The sequence below is a fragment of the Delphinus delphis genome, chromosome 15 (genome assembly GCF_949987515.2).
Source record: "Delphinus delphis chromosome 15, mDelDel1.2, whole genome shotgun sequence".
Classification (NCBI taxonomy): domain Eukaryota; kingdom Metazoa; phylum Chordata; class Mammalia; order Artiodactyla; family Delphinidae; genus Delphinus; species Delphinus delphis.
Genome location: NC_082697.1, coordinates 4791514 through 4815559, shown reverse-complemented (window position 1 = coordinate 4815559; position 24046 = coordinate 4791514). Strand labels below are relative to the sequence as shown.

The window sequence follows — 24046 nt, the reverse complement described above, 5'->3', positions numbered from 1 at the left end:
TGGGTAGATGAGTCCAGACAGGGAAGGAACCTGACAGAGGCAAATGCACACGCAAGCTGGGTGTGAAGTGTGAGTAGGGTCCCCCCGCCAGGCAGGGAAGCCTCTGGAAGGAGACGGGCAGTAATGAGCAGGGGCAGGGAGGTGCACGAGAGCAGAGAGCTAGCTGCAAGGCCCTGAAGAGCCCCCCGGCTGCCTGGTGACGTGGTTCTCCAGACTGTTGTGCTGAGAATCACCAGGGACTTCAGCAAAAATACAGACCCCGGCCATGCCCCCTTTCACCCTCCCTGCGGTTCAGATGCACGACCGAAGGTCAGGGCGGTGTTCGGACCCGAGGGAGGCGAGTGGAGGTGAGGCAGGAAAGGTACTTGTGAAGGGAACTGAGGGGTCAACACGGGTCTGGATTTTAATCTGTAAACCAAGAAAAAAATCCCACAGGTTCTGAAACCCAGGAGCGAGGTGGTGGAGCAGTGTTCTAGAAAGAGCAGTCGAGAAGGGACAGAGGGCGGCTTAGACAGTGAGAAGAGCGGGGCGGGGGGGGGGGGGGGGGGCAGTAAAGCAAGCAGTGAGGAAGCCACAGCAGAAGTCCCCGGGGAAGAGGGCGGGGCTGCCCCTGCAGCATCCCACATACCAGCTGCCTGAGGCTTATAAGAAATGTAAGCTTCAGCAGCCAAGAAACCTGAAACTGATGGATGCAAAACTGAACTGCCATTCCAAAGTAACAGACTCATAAATACAAAACGTCACCACTGATTTCACAAGCGCCCTAAGAAGGGCATCAGCAAGTACAGCTGGCAAAACGTCACGTACCAAAAATTTCTCAGTGGCTTCTTGTCCGACAGCACGACAAATATCACCCAAATTTGTGGCACAAACCTTAAAAAGGCAAAAGGCATACTCATTATTCTCCGATTTCTTTCTGTCTTAACAAATTGTGTAAACTGACAAGCGGGAGCCTTGAGAGCAACGAGTCCTCTGGTCGGGCAGCTAACAAGCACTCACTGAGCCCGGTGCCTCCACTGCACCGGAAACAGAAGACTTACAATAGAGCACCGCACGCTAGGACGCTGTGGCTCCTCATCCTCTCGATACACAATGCTTCTGGTTAGCACGAGAGCAAAAGACACCCTTAACATCCTCTGCATGGTAAATGAGACCCAGCTCCTTGCCTCTGCGTCACGAGGGGAGACCACAGGGAAGATGGGCAGCTGCACAGCAAGGCGGACGGTGAGGCTGCTCGGGGAGGGGGTTGGCAATGGTCTTCAGAAGGAAGAATATGACAACCGAGTGACGAGCGATAAACGGGGAGGGCAGTGCAGGGGGTGCAGTTGGAAGGTACAGCAAACATGCGAGGGTCCTGGAGCCAGTCAGCCCCAGTGATGAAAGGCCTTGCACGCCTGGGTGCCAGCACTGAAGCACAAGCCAGCAATGTCTCTTCCTCCTGTGCCCAAGAGGGTTACCCTCACGGCGTCTAACCCTACGTCTCCACAGATGCCCGGATGGCAGGGAAAACTGGCAACAGTGTTCACTGTTTTCCTTACACAGTTCACACTGGCCACGTTTCTCATCCAGACTGTGTCTACTGAGGAAGTCCAGGCACTTTAAAGGAATCAATTTTGAATCTTGTTTAACTTTTTGAATTTTTCAAGTTTTGAAACTGTACATTCCCACCTTCCGAACTTGAACGACTTCCCATCACCACATAGCTCACAGAATCGAGGGAGCAGCCGGCGCTCAACCGTGCTCTTGCTCAGCACCGACGCCAGCTTGCAGATTACCTACAAATAACAAGAAAACTTGGGTCACTTGGAATACCAAAGCGTAAATGTCCCACGTATCACTAACTGGATTCCAAAAGCGAATATCAAAAATATTGCCAAAATACCCAGGAGGTCAAAACAGAGAACACCTTCTTTTGCATTTTGTCAAGTTGTATCAATAGAAGGCCAATAGTTTTCAAGTTTTACTCAGATATGGTTTGTCTAAAGCTGAAGCGTTACCATGTGCCAGGTGCCTGCCATGTGCCCGACACGTGAATGCACAATTGATGTGCGTTACCTCTTTCATGTTCCTCAAACCCTATGACGTGAGTATCATGTATCTTCATTTTTCCAGATAAGGAAACTAACGCTCAGAGAGGTTAAGTCATGTTACCAAAACCAAAGAGTGGTGAGGTGGGACACACAGTAACAGCTGGACAAAGCATAAAAGACGGCTCACAGGCGATCACTGAAGACTAACCAAACACTGGTGGGGACTAAATGGAAGCAGACCCTTGAGAGGGGAAACCACACCGGGTACAACATGCACTGCTTGCTGCTGCCTTTCTGCCTGGGGCGTCCTTCATTCTGTACAGCCATGCGGGGCAGCTGGACTTCCAAGTCAAAGCTACCATTTTACTGGCTTGAGAAGTCAGAGGACAGAGACGGGGGTGGCCAGGGAGGCTGGAAAGTGAGGGTAGAAATCCTGGGAGGGAGGGAAGGATAGAGGAAGGAAGCTAAAGAAGGGAGACCCCCCACCTCTGATTACATCCTACTCTTATCCTTGGCTGATCTCAGCACCACGTGGGCACAGGGGAGATGGTGAGTTTCACAGAGCAAAGCAATAGCTTGAAGGCAGAAGGATCTGTGTGGTTTCAGCTGCTGAGAACTGCAAAGGAAACAGAATCTGAACTGTTTGCTAGAACAATGTTAACACTCTTCAGAGGAAAAACACAGAATTCAGAGTTTCTGCAATGTTTCATTGAGAAGATACATTAGTCACAGACGTGAGAACAAATGGGAAAATGTGACTTACATTCAAGAAAAATCTCAATCACTAGAAACAAATCCACAGAAGATCCAGATGTTAGAATCAGTGGATTTTAAAGAGCTATTATAAATATGTTCAAGAACTAAAAGGCAAATAGAGTCATAACAAATGAACAGATAGGAAATCTCACCAAAGAAATGGAAACTGTAAGAAAGAATCAAGACTTCTGGTAATAACACAGTAGCTTGGTCAGACTTACGCTCTTACAGGTAACAATTACAGAATCTTGAAAAAAACATAAAAAAACAATCATTTAAGAGTACTGGAGAGCAACCAAAAGGCAGAAACTGGAGCAGAGGCTGTCCTTAAAAGATGAACTGCAACAGGAGAAATTTGCAAATAAGGTCTGAAGTCTGTGTCTATATTTTGCTGAGATCTTTGGCTGCTGCTAAACTACACATATATGGGGAGACCCCAGGGACCCGGCAGAAAAGCAGCAGCCAGAAACTAAACAAACTGAGCAGAGGCGTCAGCTGCTGCTCTCCACAAAGGAGACAGCTGGGAGCTGGAGATCAGACAAGACTACTGCCTGCTATGTAAAAAATCACTTTAGAGAAATAAAACAGAATCCAGATCTCTGTAGTGTATCATTTTTAAAGTCCAGTATTCAATTAAAAATAACTATGTATTAAGAGGAAAAAGTGGCCCATAATAAAGAAAAAATCAATCAACGGAAATCAACACCAAGATGATCCAAATGTTGCAACCACCAGACAATCACTTTCAAGGAGCTTTTATAAATATATTCAAGGATGAGAAGAAAATACAAGCATAAAGAACATATAGGGAATCTCTACATCATAGAGATATATAAACTATAAAAAAAAAAGGTCAAAATGGGGACTCCCCTGGTGGTCTAGTGGCTAAGAATCCACCTTCCGATCCAGGGGATGCAGGTTCGATCCCTGGTCAGGGAACTACGGTCCCACGTGCCGTGGAGCAACTAAGCCCACACGCCGCAACTGCTGAACCCATGCGCTCTGGAACCCGTGCGCCACAACTAGAGAATCCGCACACCACAACGAAAGATCCCACCTGCCACAATGAAAGATCCTGCGTGCTGCAACTAAGACCCAACGTAGCCATAAATAAATAAATAAATATATTTTTTTAAAGGTCAAAATGGAAACTCTAGAGCTGAAAACGACAATAACTGAAATAAAAAATTTAATGGAAAGGGCTAATAGATTGGAGATGACAGAAAGAGTCACCAAACTTAAAAACAGATCAATGAAGATCACTAAATCTGAACATCAGAGACAAAAATTACTTAAATAAACAAAACAAACAAACAAAAACAGAACCTCAAAGACCTATTGTTGGGACAATATCAAGGGTCCCAACTTTATAAGGCCCGGACTGAAAGGAGAAAGAGAGAAAAAGCACCTAAAGGAACAATAGCCAAACACTGCCCAAATAGGATATTTTCTCCACAGGAGTACGATGTGAATGACAGCTGACTTCCCCAGGAAACAACAGGGTGATATCTTTAAAGTGCTGCAAGGAAAAACGAAAACAAACCTCAATTCTATATCCAGTAAAACGATCATTCAAAAATGAAGGCAGAATAAAGACATTTTCTGATGAAAACTGGGAGATTTCATCAGCAGCCAACCAAATTCAAAAAAAGTATTAAAGGAAGTTCTTCAGGCTGCAGGGAAATGATACCAGATGGAAACTCAGACGTAGGAAAGGAAGCAAGAGCACCAAAAATGGTAAAAATGTGGGTATAAAGGGCTATGCATTTTTTCCCTTTTCTTACTTTCTCCCAAAGATAGAACTGTTCAAATCTAAAATCATAATACCACATTACCAGGATCATCATGTGATGTACATGTCATAATGTATATGACAACCACAGCACAGAGGAGGAGAGGGTGAAGGAAGCTACGATGTTGCAGGGTCCCACATTTTTGAAAATCCTCAATAGAAAATTAAAGTGCAGTATACAAAAATATCCAATTAGCCCGAGAAAAGGCAGGAAATAACAGAAGAACAAATGACACAAATGGAAAACAAATAACAAAATGGCAGAATTAAATTCAAATATATCAATAATTACATTAAACATAAATGGAATAAACACTCCAATTAAAAGGCAGAAACTATCAGATTGGCTATAAAAGGAAGACCAAACTCTATGCTGATGAAAGCAGGAGGATTTTAAATGTAAAGACATACAAGGTTTTGAGTAAAGAGACGTAAACAAATATACCATGATGGGCAGTAAACGTAAGAATGCTGGAGTGGTTACAGTAATATCACAGTGGACTACAAGATACAGATTACTACCAGTGATAAAGAAAGTCACTTCTTAGTAAAAGAGTCAATACCTCACAAATATATAAACATTAAATGTGTAGCTTTAAACCCTTAAAGTAGACAAGAAGGTAGGCTGAAAAATATTAAGCTTCCTCCTTAAGAAACTGGAAAACTACAAGCAAATTGAACTCAAGTACGTAGAAAGAAGGAAATAATAAACAGTAGAAATTACCAGTATCATAAATGAAAGGGATAAAACTACAGATCTTCCAGGCATTAAGAGGTAAGGGAGGGGCTTCCCTGGTGGCGCAGTGGTTGAGAGTCCACCTGCCGATGCAGGGGTCGCAGGTTCGTGCCCCGGTCCGGGAGGATCCCACGTGCCATGGAGCGGCTGGGCCCGTGGGCTGTGGTCGCTGGGCCTGCGCGTCCGGAGCCCGTGCTCCGCGGCGGGAGAGGCCGCAACAATGAAAGGCCCGCGTACCGCAAACAAAACAAAACAAAACAAAACAACAAAAGAGGTAAGGGAATATTGTAAGCAACTTTATCCCAAAAACTTGATAAATTAACAACTTAGATGAAATTAATAAATTCCCTAAAATATACAGCTTACCTAATAACACAGATGAAATAACAAGCCTGAATAGCCCATATCTGTGTTGAATCTGTTATCAAAAACCATCTCACAAAGAAAACCCTAGAACCAGAGGTTTTACTGGTGAATTCTAACAAATATTTAAGGGCAAAATAACACCAATCTTAAAAAAAAATCTTTCAGAAAATAGAAGAGCAGGGAATACTTCCCAACTCATTTTCTGAAGCCAGAATAACCCCGATTCTAAAAGCTGACAAAAACATAACAGGAAAAGAAAATTGCTTACAATAGTCCACTTGAATATAGATGTGAAAATCTCAACAAAATGTCAGCAAATAATGCAGAAGGGAATGCTCTTCACAGTAGAGTAACAGCTGGAATCATCAGTGGATGCTAGCACTAGTGGGTGAACGTTTGATGGACAGCAAACTTGTGTAGCTGCAAAGTAACTCCCCTTATTATGTCCAGAGGGGAAACGCGGTGCAGAGAAACTTGGCAGACACCTCTGTCTAAGTCACCAGAGTTAACATCATCAATCTCAGGACGAACTGAAGTCCTGGGCCTCCTAACGTGACACATAAGGATACAACATTCCTTCCAGGGCATCCCGCCAGAAATGCAGAGCCTGAATCTAGTCATGAGGAAACACAGGACAAACCTAAATTGGGAGACGTTCCACCAAAGCACTGGCCTGTCCTCTTCCAACATGTTAATGTTAACAAAATTCAGAGAAAGACTCAAGATCTGCCCCAGGTTCAAGGAGACAGAGGAGATGCGACAATTCAGTCCAGTGTGTGATCCTGGACAAACGACAATATTTGAACATGAACCATGGATGGGATATTAGTATTGTATCAGGGTTAAAATTCCTGATTTTGATCAGTGTACTATGGTTGTTTAGGAGAGAATTTCCTTGTTTTTAAAAAGGAAATATGCACTGAAGTATTTAGGAGTAAAGGGGCACAGTGTCTCCAATTTACTCTCAAATGGCTCAGAAAATATACACACATATGTGTATGTATATATCTGTGTGTGTGCAGATGTGTAAAGAGAGAGGATGTGATTAAACAAACAGACCTAAGTATAAACCACTGGAGAAGTGAGATAAAGTATGTACAGGAGTTCACTCCTGCAACTTTTCCACAAGTTTGAAATTAAGACAGAATGAAAAATTACCCCCCAAAATGTTTAAAGAACTCTCCCATCCCCCCTCCAAAAAAAAGAAAAAGGAAAGAAGGAAGGACTTCCCATCCCTCATGTCTGCTCTGCCCACTGCACAGCACTGCCTTTTTTTTTTTTTTTTTAAACAGCAGAGCAAGCTCCTGGTTAGCAGTTCACCCACTATTCTACTTGGAATCTGCACATAGCAGACAAGAGGGAAAAGAGAACCAACTGGGGTGGGGGAAGAGGAAGCTATCCCCACAACACAAAGGAGGGAAAGGCTGTGTCTTCCGAATTTAGAAGACACATATTTCTGATCTGATGCTCGGCAGAACTGCATAGAGTGACAGCCACATCAATGGGCCACGAGGCTTCATATCCAGGGCGACGGACAACCAAGCAGGGCCTGGCATCTCCATCCACCCTCTCCATCTGCCACGCCCACACGACCTTATTACTACCCGTGTACAACAAATCCAGAATCGTTAAAAAGTCAGCACTCCGAGCGACAAGAAATGACATTCCCGTGGCCCTGGGAACCACTTGTATGCAATGACGATCTTCACTCGGTTGCTGGGGGCCAACTATTCTTTATGGCACACAACCACAACATTCTTTTTAAATAAATGCACAAATAAAAATGAGCTCAAAACCAGGAGGACAACAAAACATGAGGAAGCCTTAATGTGAAAACGTGTTGTGAGAGAAAAATAGGCTTCTGACAATTAGTTATAATCTCAGAATGCTAATGGCCTTCCTGAGAGCGAGAGGAATTATAATTGGTCTCCGGTGGCCTGTTTATGCTGTCTAGATATAATTACAGGATACAGCGCTTCCACGTTTTACCAATTGATTCATTCAACAACTAACATTTATTTAGTACTGACTCTGGGCCTGGCACTGTGCTGGGTGCCGAGGGCAGAAAGACACCTGTTGTTTAAGAAGCACACTATTTTGAAGGAGAAATAAACAAACAAATGAAGTTCCCAGTTCGATTGCTAAATGACAGAAGACATATGAACCAAGCCTCCGGGATGGGTGAAGGAGGGAGTCGCTAATGTCACCTGGCATATTAGACAGACTTCACAGAACAAACCGCATTTATCTGAGAAACCAGGACATAAGACACCAACACCTAATACATATAACCTGCACTGCACAAGTCAATCTTAAAATGCCCAGGACGTGTCCAGCTGGCCAGCTCCGATTCTCTCAATCACGTATACACTAGGGTTGCTGGCATCAGAATCGACTGATTGTAACTTCCAAAGGGAATACAAAGGCTAACGAATAGATGCACATTTTGTCAATAGAGGCACGCCATTTCCTCGGAGCAAGAAGCAATTCCTTCAAAACGGCACTGTTCCGAGAGTGTGTGCTTATGGACATATGGACGTAGCAACATTCACACCATATGGCTGCAAAGAAAGCCTGAAATACAAGGGCATCGGAGCAGTGCAATTTGCTTCTTTTCTCACCTGTCACCTCCTCACACATACATGTTGGTAGCCACGTGTTTGGGGTGTCAGTCAGACCAGCTAAATGAGAGAGCGCTATCCTCCTGGGGGAGCTCTGCCAATCCCACACGTGGTCTCCGTCCCTTGAAGAGTGAAATCCACTCCCTATCGTACTGTCATTTCCTAGCTGAAAAGAGAACAGCACCCTCTGTACTCCAGGACTCTGGGGGCCCAAGGAGTGAGACCCCCTCCAAGACTCCTTGACCTCCAGGAAATAAGGGAAGACAGAACAGCTTCTGGGTCTGACCCAAGCACACACGGGCCAGGCAAGGAGCCCCAAATCCTGCTTCCCTTGGGGCCCTAAGGGAGGAGAAGTGGCAGTCTTCCAGAAGTGCCCTGAAACGCAGATGTGCCTCTACCTGGGGAGGGTTCAAGGCCATTTCCGTTCTTTGCAGCCACGTTTAAAAGCTTGCACATTTCAAGTAATGAAATCGGCAACCCACTTCGAATAAAAAGGGCAGTTTATGTGAACTAATTTGTTCTGCAAGTGAAATGTGAAGAGAGCTTTTTGAAGACTTGTTATATTTTCCAAATATCTTCACCAAAAGAAAAGAAGAATATTGCTGACAAGAATGGAGTGGTTGGAAACAAAACAAAATAAAAATCATGCAAAAACGCCTTTAAAATTATTTGTCATGGTATTTGGCAGTCTTTAGGGGTAAGATATTTGGTTGTCAGTTGTAGCTTTGGAAACTAGCCTAACCAACTTTCAAATGAAAAAGAAGATCTAGTTGGCAAAGTTTACCGCTCGGCTGCCAAGCATCCCAACTAAATGACATTATCCAGGTTCATCCTGCAAAATGAATTTAATTTCTTACAGGGAAACTTGAAATTTATCAAAGAACCCTGGAGAATTTGAATTTTAATAATCAATTATTCTTCAGCCTGATTCATCTTATAAACATATGGAATATGCAAAAAATTAAATTAGTTAAAAAAGCCAGACCTTTAACTCATAGGTTAGGACAACTTTTACATAAATGAAGAATAATGACCCAATGGTCTGATGCTGTATTACAAATTTTTAGCTCCATGGTGTATGTTTCCACTTTGAAAAAGAATTCCTTTTTCGAACATCATTCTTTCTCAACCAAGAAAACAACCATATCTTACTGTACTCACAATTAAGGCTTAAGATTTTGTAAATCCTTATGTATTTTCCTAAAATGTCGGAACATTCCTGGAGCTGTTTAGTTCTGTGATGCCAACACAAAGGGCCGGCCGGTGCAGCAACCCCTGCCCCGGTCCCTGGGGAGGGAGCGGCAGCTACGGAACACAAGGTAGCCTTGGATGACCTTCCCCTGACCCACGGAGGAGAAGCCCGAGGACAAGCTGGGTCTTAGTCTAAGGGCGGCACGTCAAGGCCAGCACTGGCTCGTCAACAGCTAGTTTGTGAACAAGGGCTCCAGAAGCAAGTAGGAAGTCCTTGCTTGCATAATCACTTCATAATGGGCACAGAATCCTACAAACCCAAGGATACCACAAAATTAACTACTAAAAGTAGAAGACATTCAGTACTTACACTCTTTCTTTCATCGTATACCTTTAACTGACAAGAGCACAGAGACTTGAACACAGCATCTCCCAAACTGCTGTAAACGTGATGGCCACATTCTTCAGATAGACTCTCTCTTATTTGCTGACATACCTAGTTTAGTCTCATCTTAATTTATAAAACAGACACACATGTCCATTCGATTTTTTTTTTTTAATTGTCCAAGTACCACCTAAAGGCAGCTCCCATACCGCACTCGGTTCCTTACTTTGGGAAACAGGGTCCATGACCCAAGCTGGCTCAAGGTTTACCTAATAAATCTCAGCATCTTGCCCAGCAGGAGTCCATGCCAGCTGCCTCACCTCTGCCCGAATCACTCTGATTTCCCAAGCGTTGCCTTCCGGAAACAGTTGGATATTAGGATAATCACTTCCACGACAAGCTTGGATCTGAACTCAGAACTTTCTCTGATGGAGGCCACACCACCCGCTGCCTTGTTTATGGGAACAGTGCTGATCAGCACTGAACGCACGTGACGCTTCGAGTCCCGCACACGTCAAGTTATGGGACAGTCCGCCGAGGCTCGGGGCTGTCACCCCCCAAGGGACTTACACTCACGGCTTCTGCTTTGTACTCAGCCTCACCGTCAGGGGCAGAGAGCGCCAGCAGGATTGGACACACTTTGTTTTCAATGTCGTGCTGGAAAATTAGATCTTGTTCCAGAAGAATCAACAGCACCTCCTGACTTGATTTTCTAACCTGGAAGAGGCAAAAGGTGAAACACAGAATGAGCCAAAGTGCTTTCAGGATCAAAGACCAAACTCCCTACGGTGAGTGCCAGGCCGGCCCCTGCCTCCTTCCCCCGCCCCCGCCCGCCCCACCACAGGGATCTTCTGGCCCTTCGGTCACTTCCTCCCCCAGGCCTTAGATGAGGCCACCAAGGGCACCGACTGTTCCTCTGCGCTCAAGCCACACATTCCGTTTCCCACTCGGGTCGGGTTCCGCATCTACACTCTGACGGCGTAACCAGGCTTGCACTTTGCTTTCACAACGCCTACCCCAGATTTCTACACACACACACACACACACACACACGCACACGCACACGCGCACACGCACACGCACACGCACACACACACACACACGCGCATTTTTCCTGTATGATGATACATTGCTGTCTGTCTTCCCACCGCAGAGAGTGAACTTGGAGAGTGGGTACCGTGCAGGCAGTGGGTGGGAAAACACGGCGCTGTCCTCCCGACACTCTGTAGAGCCCTGGCGGGGAGGACCTGCTCTGCGAAGCGGGACACGCGCACAGAGGCTCCCGGGGCCAGAGACGGAAGGCTGGGGAGCTGCCTGCCCCTCACCGTCTGCACCCGGTGAGCGACCACCGGAGCTCCAGGGCTCCTAAGAGGCTAGAGAGAGGACGTTTTGGGGAAGTGAAAGCACAGGAAATTCCAATCTGTGGAGGAAGTAATGAGACTGGCAGCTCATCGCAGTGATGGGAAGGCAGGGGAATGGCAACGGGGCCCAGAAACATGCAGGCAGAGCCGCAGGTGATAAGACAGGCCCTGGTCATAAAGAGGCGAGCCTGGGAGGCTGGAACCCCGGAGGCCTGGCAGCAGAAGTTTCTGAAGAGGTGGGGTTGTTCGAAGCCACCCAGTTGGTGGTCCTTTGTTCTGGCAGCCCCAGGAGACTAACACCGCAAGCAGGAAAAGGGGAGAGGACAGCGTGCTCATGAGCAGAAAGATGAACTCTGGGGAGAAGTCCCGGGTGACCGCATGGGGGCGGCGGGTGGATGGCGGAGTGCGAGCCTGAGGGGCCAGCGAGGTTGGAGCTGGAAAGGCTTCCAGGTCCCACTAAGACTTCTGGCGGCTACTCCGGCACCGTGGGAGCCCCAGGGTGGAAAAGCAGAGGAGTGACAAGATCGTCTTGGCCTCAGTGAGGGTGACAGTTTAGAAACCTCGAAGGCTTCTAAATGCTGAGAGCAGGCAAGGGGCTCCTGTGCAGCAACGCTTCCGGCTGTGACCAGGCATGGGCTTGGGAGCAGGGGACAGAGAGGAGGGGGAGTCCCTGCATGCATGTGGTCACAGAAAATCAAAGATGACTCGGGATCTTTGCCTCCAGGCACCAGTAAATAAAACAGAGAAAATAAGACTGAAGGTAGAGAGAACAGGTTTGGGTGCTGGAGAAGTTGAACTCTGCGGATCTGAGGCAGTAGACGTCTAGGGAGAGCCAGCCACTGTGCTTTGGGGGAGGAGGTCAGCGACGCACCAACCCCGGAGGCCTGGCTGAGACGCGGCATCCTGGTGTTCGCACGCACAGGGACCTCCCCAGGCCCAGGGGAGCAGATGAGACCCGGCACCATGAGAGAAGAAGACCAGACAACAGCCTGAAGGGCGGGCGAGGACCAGGGCTGGCGATGGAGACTGGGGAAGACGCAGGCAGGGAGGGAAAGGCGGGGGGACACTTCCGAGCCCAACAGGTGACACTGCAGTGGCGCGAATGCCGTGCCTGACCTGTGCTGTGCGATGATGACCAGTGGGGCCTCCCAGGCAGGGGATCAGCCTCTTTGAGCCTCAATCTCTGCACCTGTAGAAGTGGGCAATGATAGTATCTCCCTCACAGGTGGCTGTGGAGACGAAACGACCTCATATACATAAAGGACAGTGTCTGGGGCATATCGGGATGGGGCGACCTTAATTGCTGAATGGGCGTCCAAGAAAGGTTTCTTCAAAACCGCAAAAGCAGTTAACAGTGGCAAGTGGGGCGAAAGGATCAAACAAAGGAAAAAGGAAGTCACTGGACAAATAAATGGTGAAAAAAACAGAAATGCAACACCATAAAATAGTTCAAATGAGTGACCAGGAGCTCTCTGGATCAACGGGGATAGATCTTAAAAACGGGGGGAATAAAAGTAGGTGGCAGAAGGGAAAATACAGCCTGATGTCATTTATGTAAGTTTTAAAAGCACCCGAAACAAGACACTCTCTTATTCAGGGCCACTGACACAGGCGGCGTGGCTATAAAACCCGGCATGGAAGGGGCACACCAGGCCAGGTGGCAGGTCCCTACAGAAAAGGGAGAAGGGAGAATGGGATGGAGGAGGGACCCAGTGCAGTTTTCACCATACCTGCAACCTATAAATAAAAATAAAAAGGTTTGAAGCAAAATTGCAAAATGTTAACATTTCTCAAATACAGGCGGTTAGGGATATGGGTGTTTATGACATAACCCTCCCATGTGATTAAAATATTCTATGAGATTCTAAAAATTAAGACTATTTTTGAAAAAAACCAAAACATCAGATTTCACAATGAGATTAGTTGAGTCCATGGCAAGATACCTCTCACTGGCTTCGGGACCACCAGCTGCAGTACAACGAGCTGACCCCTGAATGGGAGCCCACAGAGGGTCAAGGCCACAGTGCAGACACTTGGAAAAGGAGTGATGGTGTGCTCAGGGTCAAGGCCAGGGGACACAAAGATGAGGGAGACTTAGGCATGATTATAACTGAAAGAGAAAAGCGAGAGACTGGAAAATAAGCAAGCTATGAACAAGAGATGGGACCAAAGAGGGGAAGGAAGACATCAGACTGGAGAAGGAGGTCGGACGGCCGTTCCCCTGAGACAGAAGGCAAGGAGCCCAGGACAGCTAAGTTACCAAAGGGAGAGTTTACAGCCAGTGCAGTTCCAAATACCTACCAGCCACCAGACCCTTTGCAAGGTCACAGAGATAAATAAAGAAGACCCAGGTCCTAGTGTCAGGGGCTCAGAGTCTAGAATGGGAGAGAAACTATTGGTTACAATGTCCAGTAGACCTGGGCAATCCCAAAACATACACCAGATGAGCCTCATGAGCCCGGGCTCCCAACACACACAGCCACACTTCTCTGCACCTCGGCTTCCTCACCTCTGAAACAAGGATGAACTCACCAGCATGCCCATTCTTCCCGAGATGGTTAGGAAGGGGAAACAAGAGCACGGTACGTCACACAGTGAGAGCTCAAGAAATCGCAGCTGTTAGCAATCGAGGCAGTCGTGGTGACAGCACTGCTGTCGTGCCCAATTTTGTGGATTTTACACCTCACAGGAGTCAGCGCATGTTCAACGGTCATGAAAAGTACCTGACGATGAACAGAGAAAGACAGCCTGTCCCGAAATGCAGGTGCTGGATGGGGCCTGGCACACCCACTGCCTCAAGCAGCGAAATCTTCGTCTGGGCCCAATTACGAATCGTAACTCATCGGGGACCTTCAGGCACTGCGAGCCGCCCACACGGTCGGCATCTGTCAGAGGGAGGTGGGGACCGATGGGAGGAGAGAGGCATTGGGAAGGAGTAGGGAGACCGGCAGGAACGGAAGGAAGGAAGGGGCGGACGCCTGTGGTGTCCACGGTGGGATGGGGACGGGAGGCCCATGGAGGAGGCTGGGCTGTGCCTGAGGGTGCTAAAGAGTCTGAATACTGTTCACTAAGATGCGACTTCATCATATTCCTGTGTTTAAAGACGACAGGAAGGGCAGAGGGGGTGTCTTAAGAGGTTATGTGTTTGTTACGGAAACAAAGGAGACTTGGGTCTAACCAGCTGTAGGAGGTGAGAGAAGGAAGGATCTGGGTGGTTCCCAGGTTGTGTCTCTGGGGAACTGAAGAAAGTGGATGGCGGGTCCATTCATTGAGAGAGGGGATGAAGACTGAAGGCCTCTGTTTTCTCTGGGAAGTAAAATGCAAGGTCAGCGGCTAGGCGCAAGGCAGGGTGAGGTGAAGAGAGATGAGAGCTGCCAAGGATAACGTGAAAAGCAGCTGATGAGGGACAAGTAACAGGACTGCCAGGCAGCACTGCAAGCCCAGCGGCGACTGGAACCCATAAATTTGCAATGGCCCCAGTTAGTGCACGATGTGACTCCCCTACCAAGATGGGAGCCCAGGATGGAGGGGGCCGGTGGGCTGCGGGCGGCAGGGCCGGGAGGGCGGAAGCGCGGTCCAAGGGAAAGAAATGGAGCGTGATGGTGGAGACGGCCTAAAGGGCAGGATGAGAGAGGGAGCAGCTGAGGAAGAACAGGAAGTAACAGCAGGGCACAGAGCGGGTCGGGGAGCCAGAGGTCTCCAGGGCAGGTGGGCTCAGGGCGGTGAGAAGTCAATGGTGAGAGAGTGGACGACATCTTCGGGACTTCAGAGGAGGCAGCTCTGGAGACCCCAGGAAAGGAGCGACCGAGGTACAGCAGGGCGGAGGCGGGCAGTGGAGGTGCGTGAACAGCACAGGCCGACAGCGGGGAGAGCCGGCTCTGCGCCACGGACACGACTCCTCAGCAAACACAGGCTGAGTGTCAGGAACCACGCGAGAGCCTGGGACCAAAACCACGGCTCCTGCCTCCCTCCTCTGGAGTCGAATGTAAGACAGTGATACATGACAGAGGCCAAGGACGTGTCAGTCCCCCAACCCAGCATAACTTCATTTTTAAGAATGTATCCAAAGGAAAGAGAAAAGGCAACAGAAAAGTAAAACTGCACCTTTTGTGAAGCTCACTGCATCTACAGGACAAGAAAGCTGAAAGGAAGCTGAGCATTCAAAAAAATTAAAAATATGAAGATTATGAAGATGTACAACGTCTATGACACACAGACGAGCTTCCTAGGGTAGAAAAATCCATCCTACTCATCTCTTCATCCCCAGCAAGAAGCGCCACGCTCAGCTCGTGATGCGCACTCAGAAGCTGTCTGAACAAATGAATGGCTGGAGGAAACTGCATCGCATTATGATTAGACCTACGTAGGAAAACATGTAAGCGCCCGCAGAAGAAAATGCGAAAATAATCAAAACACTGATGACAGGACAGTGGAGGCAGGATGACTTCTTTCCTTATTTAAAACCATCCTTGGGCTTCCCTGGTGGCGCAGTGGTTGAGAGTCCGCCTGCCGATGCAGGGGACGCGGGTTCGTGCCCCGGTCCGGGAGGATCCCACATGCTGCGGAGCGGCTGGGCCCGTGATCCATGGTCACTGAGCCTGCGCATCCGGAGCCTGTGCTCCGCAACGGGAGAGGCCACAACAGTGAGAGGCCCGCGTACCACAAAAAATTTTTAAAAAAACATCCTTAATCCCATCACACTGTCTGATAGTCAAAAGTGAGCATCTGGTCTTTTAAGAATGCTTGGATCAAGGGAAAAATACAAGTCAAAACTGTAGACTTTCTTGGCAATGACAATAACAAAAACTTGGCATATCATAAAAAAATTAGTGGAAATCCATCCCCAGAATCAACTGACAGAAACAGAAATGACACAAGGTTATTTGTTGCAACAATTTTAATGTGGCAAAGGGTAGACATGACCTAAGGTCTACGGATAAAGTACAGTGGAGTGCTCTGATGCTGGGAAAAGTAACGAGGAGGCCTTCCCTCGCCTGTCATGGGCTAATCTCCGGGACACCAAGACAATGGGAAAAGCAAGGGAGAGAGCACCAGGGACAGTATGCCACCTCACACCTGAGAGCGGAACAAGGCGGTACAGGATACAAGGACATACATGTATTTGCTTAGAGTTATTTGTGCGTGTGTATTTTTTGAAGGCAAGAACAAACCAAAAGCTAATAAAAATGAACATCCATAGGGGAGAGAGAGAACGGGGAGGGAGACAGGAGTAGAAATCAGATTTCTCTAAATGTACTTTCTTTTACAGTTTTGACTTTAGAATCATGTAAAAACATTTTAAATAATTACAAGTCTAAATTAGATCAAAACGTAAAAGCTAAAGCAATTCTTAAAAATAAAAAATAAATGAAAACAAATGAGCCTAACTGTGTATCAGGATGGCAGCTTAACCACAAAAAGAAGGGTTAATGCAAGTGACTTTAAAATACAGTAATATTAATATGACTGTGCATCTCTACTGGGAGATAGCCTAAAAGCAAAAAGAACTGCAAAGAAATCTTAAACTATATTCAGTAATCCTACCAGGTTGTTAGTAATACTACTGGTATTTTTATTTTAGATACACACACATACACATCACACACACACACATTAATACCATGAAGAAGGAAGATTTATACTGTGTAAAAAACAAACAAATAAAAAGATACAAATATAAAAATCAAGTAAAAAAAAATCAAGTAAGTAAAAGCCCTATAATCTTAAATTTGAGTTGGAAATATCAATATAAACTCATGAGGAATTTTTATTTTTTTAAGAAAATAAATTGCTCTGTCACTAGAAGCCATGACCACTCTTGTAGCGATGAGCATCTCTGGTACCCACATTCTCGTTTCTTCTTATTATTTCCCTCATAAAGGAACCAGGGTTCCTTGGAGAAATAGCTGATTCCAGGTAAAGTGAGCTAGCAAAGTCTACTGGATCACATCAAGAAAATTCAGGAGCCAACTTGAAGGGTTACCTCTGGTCAAAACTAGGACAATTTGATTATTAAAAAGAATAAAAACTACAGTGGCTTAAAACATATCTAATATGTTAAAATTCAGGAGTTCATAATAGTACTCAACATAAAATTTTAAAACCTAATTGGTAACCTTGTAGATTATTAGGATACCGACTGATTCTTCTAGAAACTGGTAAATAAAGGGGAAAAGTAAATCATTTAACCTGTCTCCCATAGACAGTTTTTCAGAGTTACCAAATAGCTGAGGGGGAAGTTCTTTATGGAAGAATTCCAGCTATTAAATTAAGAAGGAATGATGAGGGCTTCCCTGGTGGCACAATGGTTAAGAATCCACCTGCCAATGCAGGGGACGCAGGTTCGAGCCCTGGTCTGGGAAGATCCCACATGCTCTGGAGCAACTAAGCCCACAACTACTGAGTCTGTGCTCAGAGCCCGTGAGCCACAACTACTAAGCCCGCGTGCCACAACTACTGAAGCCCACATGCTTAGAGCCTGTGCTCCGCAACAAAAGAAGCCACCACAACGAGAAGCCCACGCATCACAGCAAAGAGTAGCCCCCGCTCACTGCAACTAGGGAAAGCCTGCGGGCAGCAACGAAGACCCAACGCAGCCAAAAATAAATAAATAAATAAATTTATTAAAAAAAAGAAGGAATGATGTTGATAACAGATACACACTACTATATATAAAAAAGATAACCAACAAGGACCTACTATATAGCACAGGGAAATACACTCAGCATTTTATAATAACCTATAAGAAAAAAGAATCTGAAAAAGAATATATATACATATGGGGCTTCCCTGGTGGCGCAGTGGTTGACAGTCCGCCTGCTGATGCAGGGGACACGGGTTCGTGCCCCGGTTCTGGGAAGATCCCACATGCCGCGAGTGGCTGGGCCCGTGAGCCATGGCCGCTGAGCCTGCACGTCCAGAGCCTGTGCTCCGCAACGGGAGAGGCCACAGCAGTGAGAGGCCTGCGTACCGCAAAAAAAAAAAAAAGAACATATATACATATGTATTTATAACTGAATCACTTTGCTGTATACCTGAAACTAACACAACATTGTAAACCAACTATACATCAACAAAAAATAGAAAATAAAAGAAGGACGGAATTAGAGCATCACAATTTTGCAACCTCTAACAAAATCCCAGATCTAGGTGATGATAACTAATGGTTGATCACAGATTGATGAGGAACTCTGTCATAAACAGATAAGGCTGACAAAACCTAATCCGGTGACGACACTGCTTTTGTGCTTCCTGATTTGATGCAGCAGGAAAACACAGCAACACCTAAAAAGTGTTCTCACTATACGATACAAAAATCTGAGTCTGACTGAGCCTCTAGGCTTCACCAGTTTGGAGGAAATGCTGGGAAAAGAGGAACATCTCAAACAACACTGGAAATGCAATCAGCCGGATCACAAATGTGGAAAAACCTATAGGACTAATGACCTAGTTTCCTCAACAAATACACAGCAGCGGAGGAAGAACTGTTACAAATTAAAGGGGATTTAAAAGACACATCAATCGAATGCAATGTGTAGACCTTGTGCGTATTCTGATTTGAACAGACTATCTGCAAAAAGCAGATTTATGACAAAACTGGGAAAATTTGAACAGTCGCTAGATGTTAGATGATATTAAGGACCTACTGATAGTTTTTATACTTGTGATAATGGTACTGTCGCTATGGGGATTTTTTAAGTGTCTGTATTTCTTAGGGAGGAATACTAAAGCATTTACAGTTGAAATGTCTGGGAAATGCTTTTATCTGGGTTGGATTTATCTGGGTAAGATAAATGAAAAACGACTGGTCAAGTGTTAATGATAGTTGGAGCTGGGTGGAGAGTACACGGGCATTCATTTTAATACTCTCGCCACGGCTAGGTGCGTTTGAAAATTTACATAGTAAAAAGTGGGGAAAAAAAAGAAATATGATAATAAGAATGCGTGCCATCTACCTTCCTATGTGATTAAAGAAACTGGGCACAAAGGGACCTTTCATTCTTGAGTCACTTAACTCTAAGAAGCTGTTTTCTGAATTATGAATATCAGCGAAAATAAGACGAAAGAGAATTTGCTACAAAGACCTTAAGGTTATAATTTTTCACTCCTGGTTGTTTGGATCTGCGAGGCACCGCACCACGATGGGTATGAGATGTTCAGAGAGCACCACTGGAAAATCAGACCTGTTTTCTTGTAGAAAAATGGCAATAGGAGGAATCTGTTCCAGCAGCTCAGCCCGCACTGTGGGCTCTGCAGCAATAAAAAAATGAGACAAAGAATTATATAAGAATAAGCCAAGCATCTTATATAGTATATATTGATAGTTTCTAGCTTTTCTTACTAAAATACTTCATCAAGGAAATTAGACAAATGCAGGTTAAAAAATCATTTCCCATTTAGAGTATTTATGCTACAGACAAGCTTAAAAAGCTGATAAGCTATACGGCAATACAAAAACATAAAAAGAAGAAAGAATGACAGCTCTATTATAACAAGCCATATATAAATCAAGGAGGGGGCAAGACATCTGCATGCCGGGCCAGCGTCCAAAACCCATTACAATTAACGGCATATATGCGAGACCTATGGGCTGTGCTTATTCAAATTCCAGCCAGAAAGTATACGTTACAAATAATTCTTTCATAAATGCACTCCCCCACAATCCACGCACCCCAATTGTTTCTAAGGCAAAGCATTAAACGAAAGAGCGGCTCTAGCTCCAATACACCACATTAAATTTCACACGAGTATATAATTGCTTCAGCACCGTAAACGGTGACTCACTTACAAAGAGAATCCATTTAAGGGCTCAAAACATCCACTCGAGCCTTTTTAAAAGCGTTGTGTCATGCTCATATGAATATTTTAAACTAATATGGGAGCTATATGGAAGGGTTTATTTTTCTATTTTCGGTTAAAATGATCAAAATCTAAAGCAAGCCAACCAGCTATCACAGCTTATATACAATTTCTTGGAAAAGTACAACTTAAAAATATAAGCGGGCTTCCCTGGTGGCGCAGTGGTTGAGAGCCCGCCTGCTGATGCAGGGGACGCAGGTTCGTGCCCTGGTCCGGGAAGATCCCACATGCCGCGGAGCGGCTGGGCCCGTGCACCATGGCCACAGAGCCTGCGCGTCTGGAGCCTGTGCTCCGCAACGGGAGAGGCCACAACAGTGAGAGGCCCGCGTAGAAATAAATAAATAAATAAATAAAATAAAAGTATACAATCCTTGTACAAACCTGCATCTTCTGACAATCTGACCACGATCTCCATTACCGTTATGAAGTCTTCTTCATTGTTACTGAAGTCCCGGAAGATATCAAGCAGCCCTCTGGCAATAATCTGACTGTGGAAGCGAGAAAGGATCCATACAGTTATGTGTGCTAATTCCGGCATGTGCTACGAGCAGGTAATACAATCATGGGGGAAAGGAAAGTCAGCCACCTCCGTCCAGAGGGAGAAGACACGGTCCAGCAACATGCAAAGGTGGTCAACATCCTATAAGACGAGGACCCACATCCTCCAGTCTGGCAGTCACTGGAGGTGGAAACTGTCCACCTGCACAAAAGAACACCTTTTTCTCCTTTTCTGACTGATTCTTCAGGCCTAGATAGACTTGGAAAAGAGATCCCATAACAGCGGGAGGGAATTAAGTGACCAATACAAAATGCAGAAGGAAAAGGTCCAAAGGGACATCCGATGGCCATCTCAATCTCGAATGGCCTCTACCCTCTAGGTGTCAGTAGCAGCCCCCTGGCTGCCCCCTCCCCATGATGTGACAATCAAAAATGTCTCTATATATTGCCAAGTGTCCACTGGGGCCAAATCACCCCTGGTTGAGAACCACTGCATTAAAGGATGCTGGGCAAAAGGCATAAAGGAACTCTCTGTACCATCTTTACAGCAATTCTGTAAATCTGAAGTTACTTCAAAATAAGGTTCAAAGACAAAACAAAACACAAAGACCAAAAAAAGCCACAATGGGGTAACACGACCCCCACTAGAAGAACGAAAATTATAATAACAATACCTAGTGCTGATAAACACATGGAGCAACAGGAATTCACAGATTCTGCTCATGGGAATGCAAAGTAGCACAACTGCTACTCGGAAAACAATTGGACAGCTTCTCAAAAAGTTAAATGTACGCTTGTCATGCAACGCAGCAACTCCCTCTTAGGTATGTACCCAAATGAAATAAAAACGTATGTCCACACAAAGACTTGTACACAAAGGTTCATATTAGCATCATTCATAATAGCCACACGATGGAAAACATCTCAGTATCTGTCAATTGGGGAATACACAAACAAAACACAGAATATCCATACAGTGGACTATGACTCAGCAACAAAAAGGAGAGAACTGCTGGTAACAACAGGGAGGAATTCCAAACGCATTTTGCTAAGTCAAAGAAGTCAGCAGAAAGGACTACATACCACATGATTCCATTTACAGGAAATTCTTAAAAAGGCAAAACCTTAGCATCAAAAAACAGATCAGTAGTTGCCTGGGCCAGCGGTGGTGAGAGAGGGGGAGACTGACTGCAAAGAGGCAAACAAGGAAACAAGGGGCTGATGGAAATGTTCAAACTTGACCATGGAGATGACTGCATGAGTGCCTGCATTTACCCCAAATTCACCTCACTGGACGCTCTAAGTGGGTGGATTTTACTGCATGAAAAGTATGCCTTGATAAAGGTGTTTGTTTCAAAGACACTGATGAGGGGAAAAGTCAATGGGATCAACAGTGGCTAACGGTGGCCTGGAGGCCTTGGTGTGCCCGCAAAGAGGGACTGGCGTTCCTGATGGGTGTCTTGGAGCAAATGGAAAGGAGCCTCTGTCTGCCTCTGTCTGCTCCTCTGGGTACCTGACAATCTAGAAATAATACACGTCTCTGTGTCATTTCTGGCCAAGCATCGGGAGAAGAGCTGAGGTCGAAAACCCACCTTGATTTTCAGAAAAAGATGACTAGAAGTGTGTGGAATTCAAAGAGGCATCTTTTGGCCCAGCATACTACGGGAAGAAATCCATCAGCTCGAGCCTGCCCGTGGAGAGACTTATACCACCCCTGGGATGAAAGGTCGAGGTCTGGCAGCCAGGAGGTTTGGGGAAGCCGGAACAGACACTATGAAGTCCCTGATTACAGTTCACTGGACCACATTCATGGCAGCCTCCCGGGGGAAATCAAGCAACTAAGATCCCCAGTCTGCTTGTAGGGCCATAGAACGGATAGACAGAACTGCATGCAGCCTCAAGTGGTCACAGGAGGCCTGCCCTCTTCAGGAGAGCAAGGAGAGGGGTAAGAGAGGGCCCTGAAGCAGGGGCACATCCACCGCTGTGAACGCAGAGCGCGAGAGCTAAAGACGCAAACAGATCGGGGCTTTGGCACTGACACTTCGGCTGCTTCATGTTGGAATGACCTGGCGAGGCCACAGCGGATGAGCAGAGTCCAGAAGCATCAGAGTCGATACTTCTGTCAGCTGTGCTAATGACACGAAAGAACAGTGGACAACTGTGCACCTCAGGGAAGTGTGAGGAAGCTTAAATGAGATCGTGAGATCGTGCACGGGAAGCTCAGAGCATGGCACCTGGCACACGATGAGTCCTCTAGTGCATCAGCCATCAACCATATTACGATATAAGCAAAGAATTGCAATCAAAATGTCTATCAAAAGAGGGAAGCTAAAATAAATTGTGATGTAGCTATACACTGGCATACCATACAACCATTTTTACAGGTACCTATAGAAATGCACTGAGTTAGAAAGCTGCCCATGATACACGAAAGGAAAGAACAAGAGGAAGAATTTTACACACAGTATGAACCCATTTCTTAACAAAATTATGTTTTTGCATGTGTGTGCAATACATGTGCATATAAACACACTCATATATACGTACACTCATTTAGGAAACGTGTGGAAGGATATATACACTGAACGGCTCATGGGTACTATCTAAGATTATAGTGCGGAAGGGAGGGAGACTCTCACTATTTAACTCCTGAAACTGCTACATTTCAAAGAGCATGTATTATTTCTGCGAATTTTTTTTAAACATAAAGAAAGAGGATGGCTTGATTTCACATGGCAATGTTCCCTGGAAATGTCACCACGGAAGGAACCCTTGGCGTCTCTGTCCCTCCTTTCCCTCACCCACTCGTGCAGTTATGATCATGAGTTTAGCCCCACTGGCTCTGGACTAGGGGCAGGAAGCCGGGGGTGCAGAGACCAGCAAGTTCCAGGTCCCGCTCTGAAGGAGCTCACAGTCGAGGCCTGTAAGGAGGCAGGAAAATCGATGATGACCAACAGTGATGCGATTCTAAAGACGGAGAAGAAGGACGTGGAGGAATGAGGCAGGGAGACGAGCGTGCGGATGAGCAGGTGTTGGGTAGGGAGACGCGGAGGGGTGAGGTCATCGGCCGCCGACGTGGGAACAGTCAGACGAGGACTTGAAAATAAGCCTGATTCACGTGCTGCAGGTCACTGGAAGAGCTGGGCATGCTGGGGCAGTCAGGTAACACGGGGGCTCTCTGTGCTTCCTGCTCAGTTTTTCTGCAAACCTAAAACTGCTCACAAAAATGAAGTCTGTTAATTAAAGTGAAATAAAAACCTCCCAACAAACGAAAGCTGTGAGAATTCATTGACAGTGGTCTTGTGCTAACAAGAATTGTTAAAGGAAGTTCTTGAGGCAAAAGGATATCTGACAGAAATGGACAGTTTACAAAAAGAACTAAAAAGCACAAAAATGGTAAAAATGATAGCAAATATAAAAAATATTTTTCACGGGCTTCCCTGGTGGCGTA

The 24046-nt window shown here is 45.9% G+C and overlaps 1 protein-coding gene across 1 annotated transcript in view; it reads right to left on the bottom strand.

Moving 5' to 3' along the window:
* The window catches only part of LOC132438982 (serine/threonine-protein phosphatase 4 regulatory subunit 1-like), a 47390-nt gene that overhangs the window by 18464 nt on the left and 4880 nt on the right, over positions 1-24046 (bottom strand). The window contains 4 exon segments of the mRNA XM_069541452.1: positions 1669-1775; positions 10448-10589; positions 19323-19488; positions 20479-20585. Of these exon segments, the coding sequence (XP_069397553.1) occupies positions 1669-1775; positions 10448-10589; positions 19323-19488; positions 20479-20585 (522 nt within the window).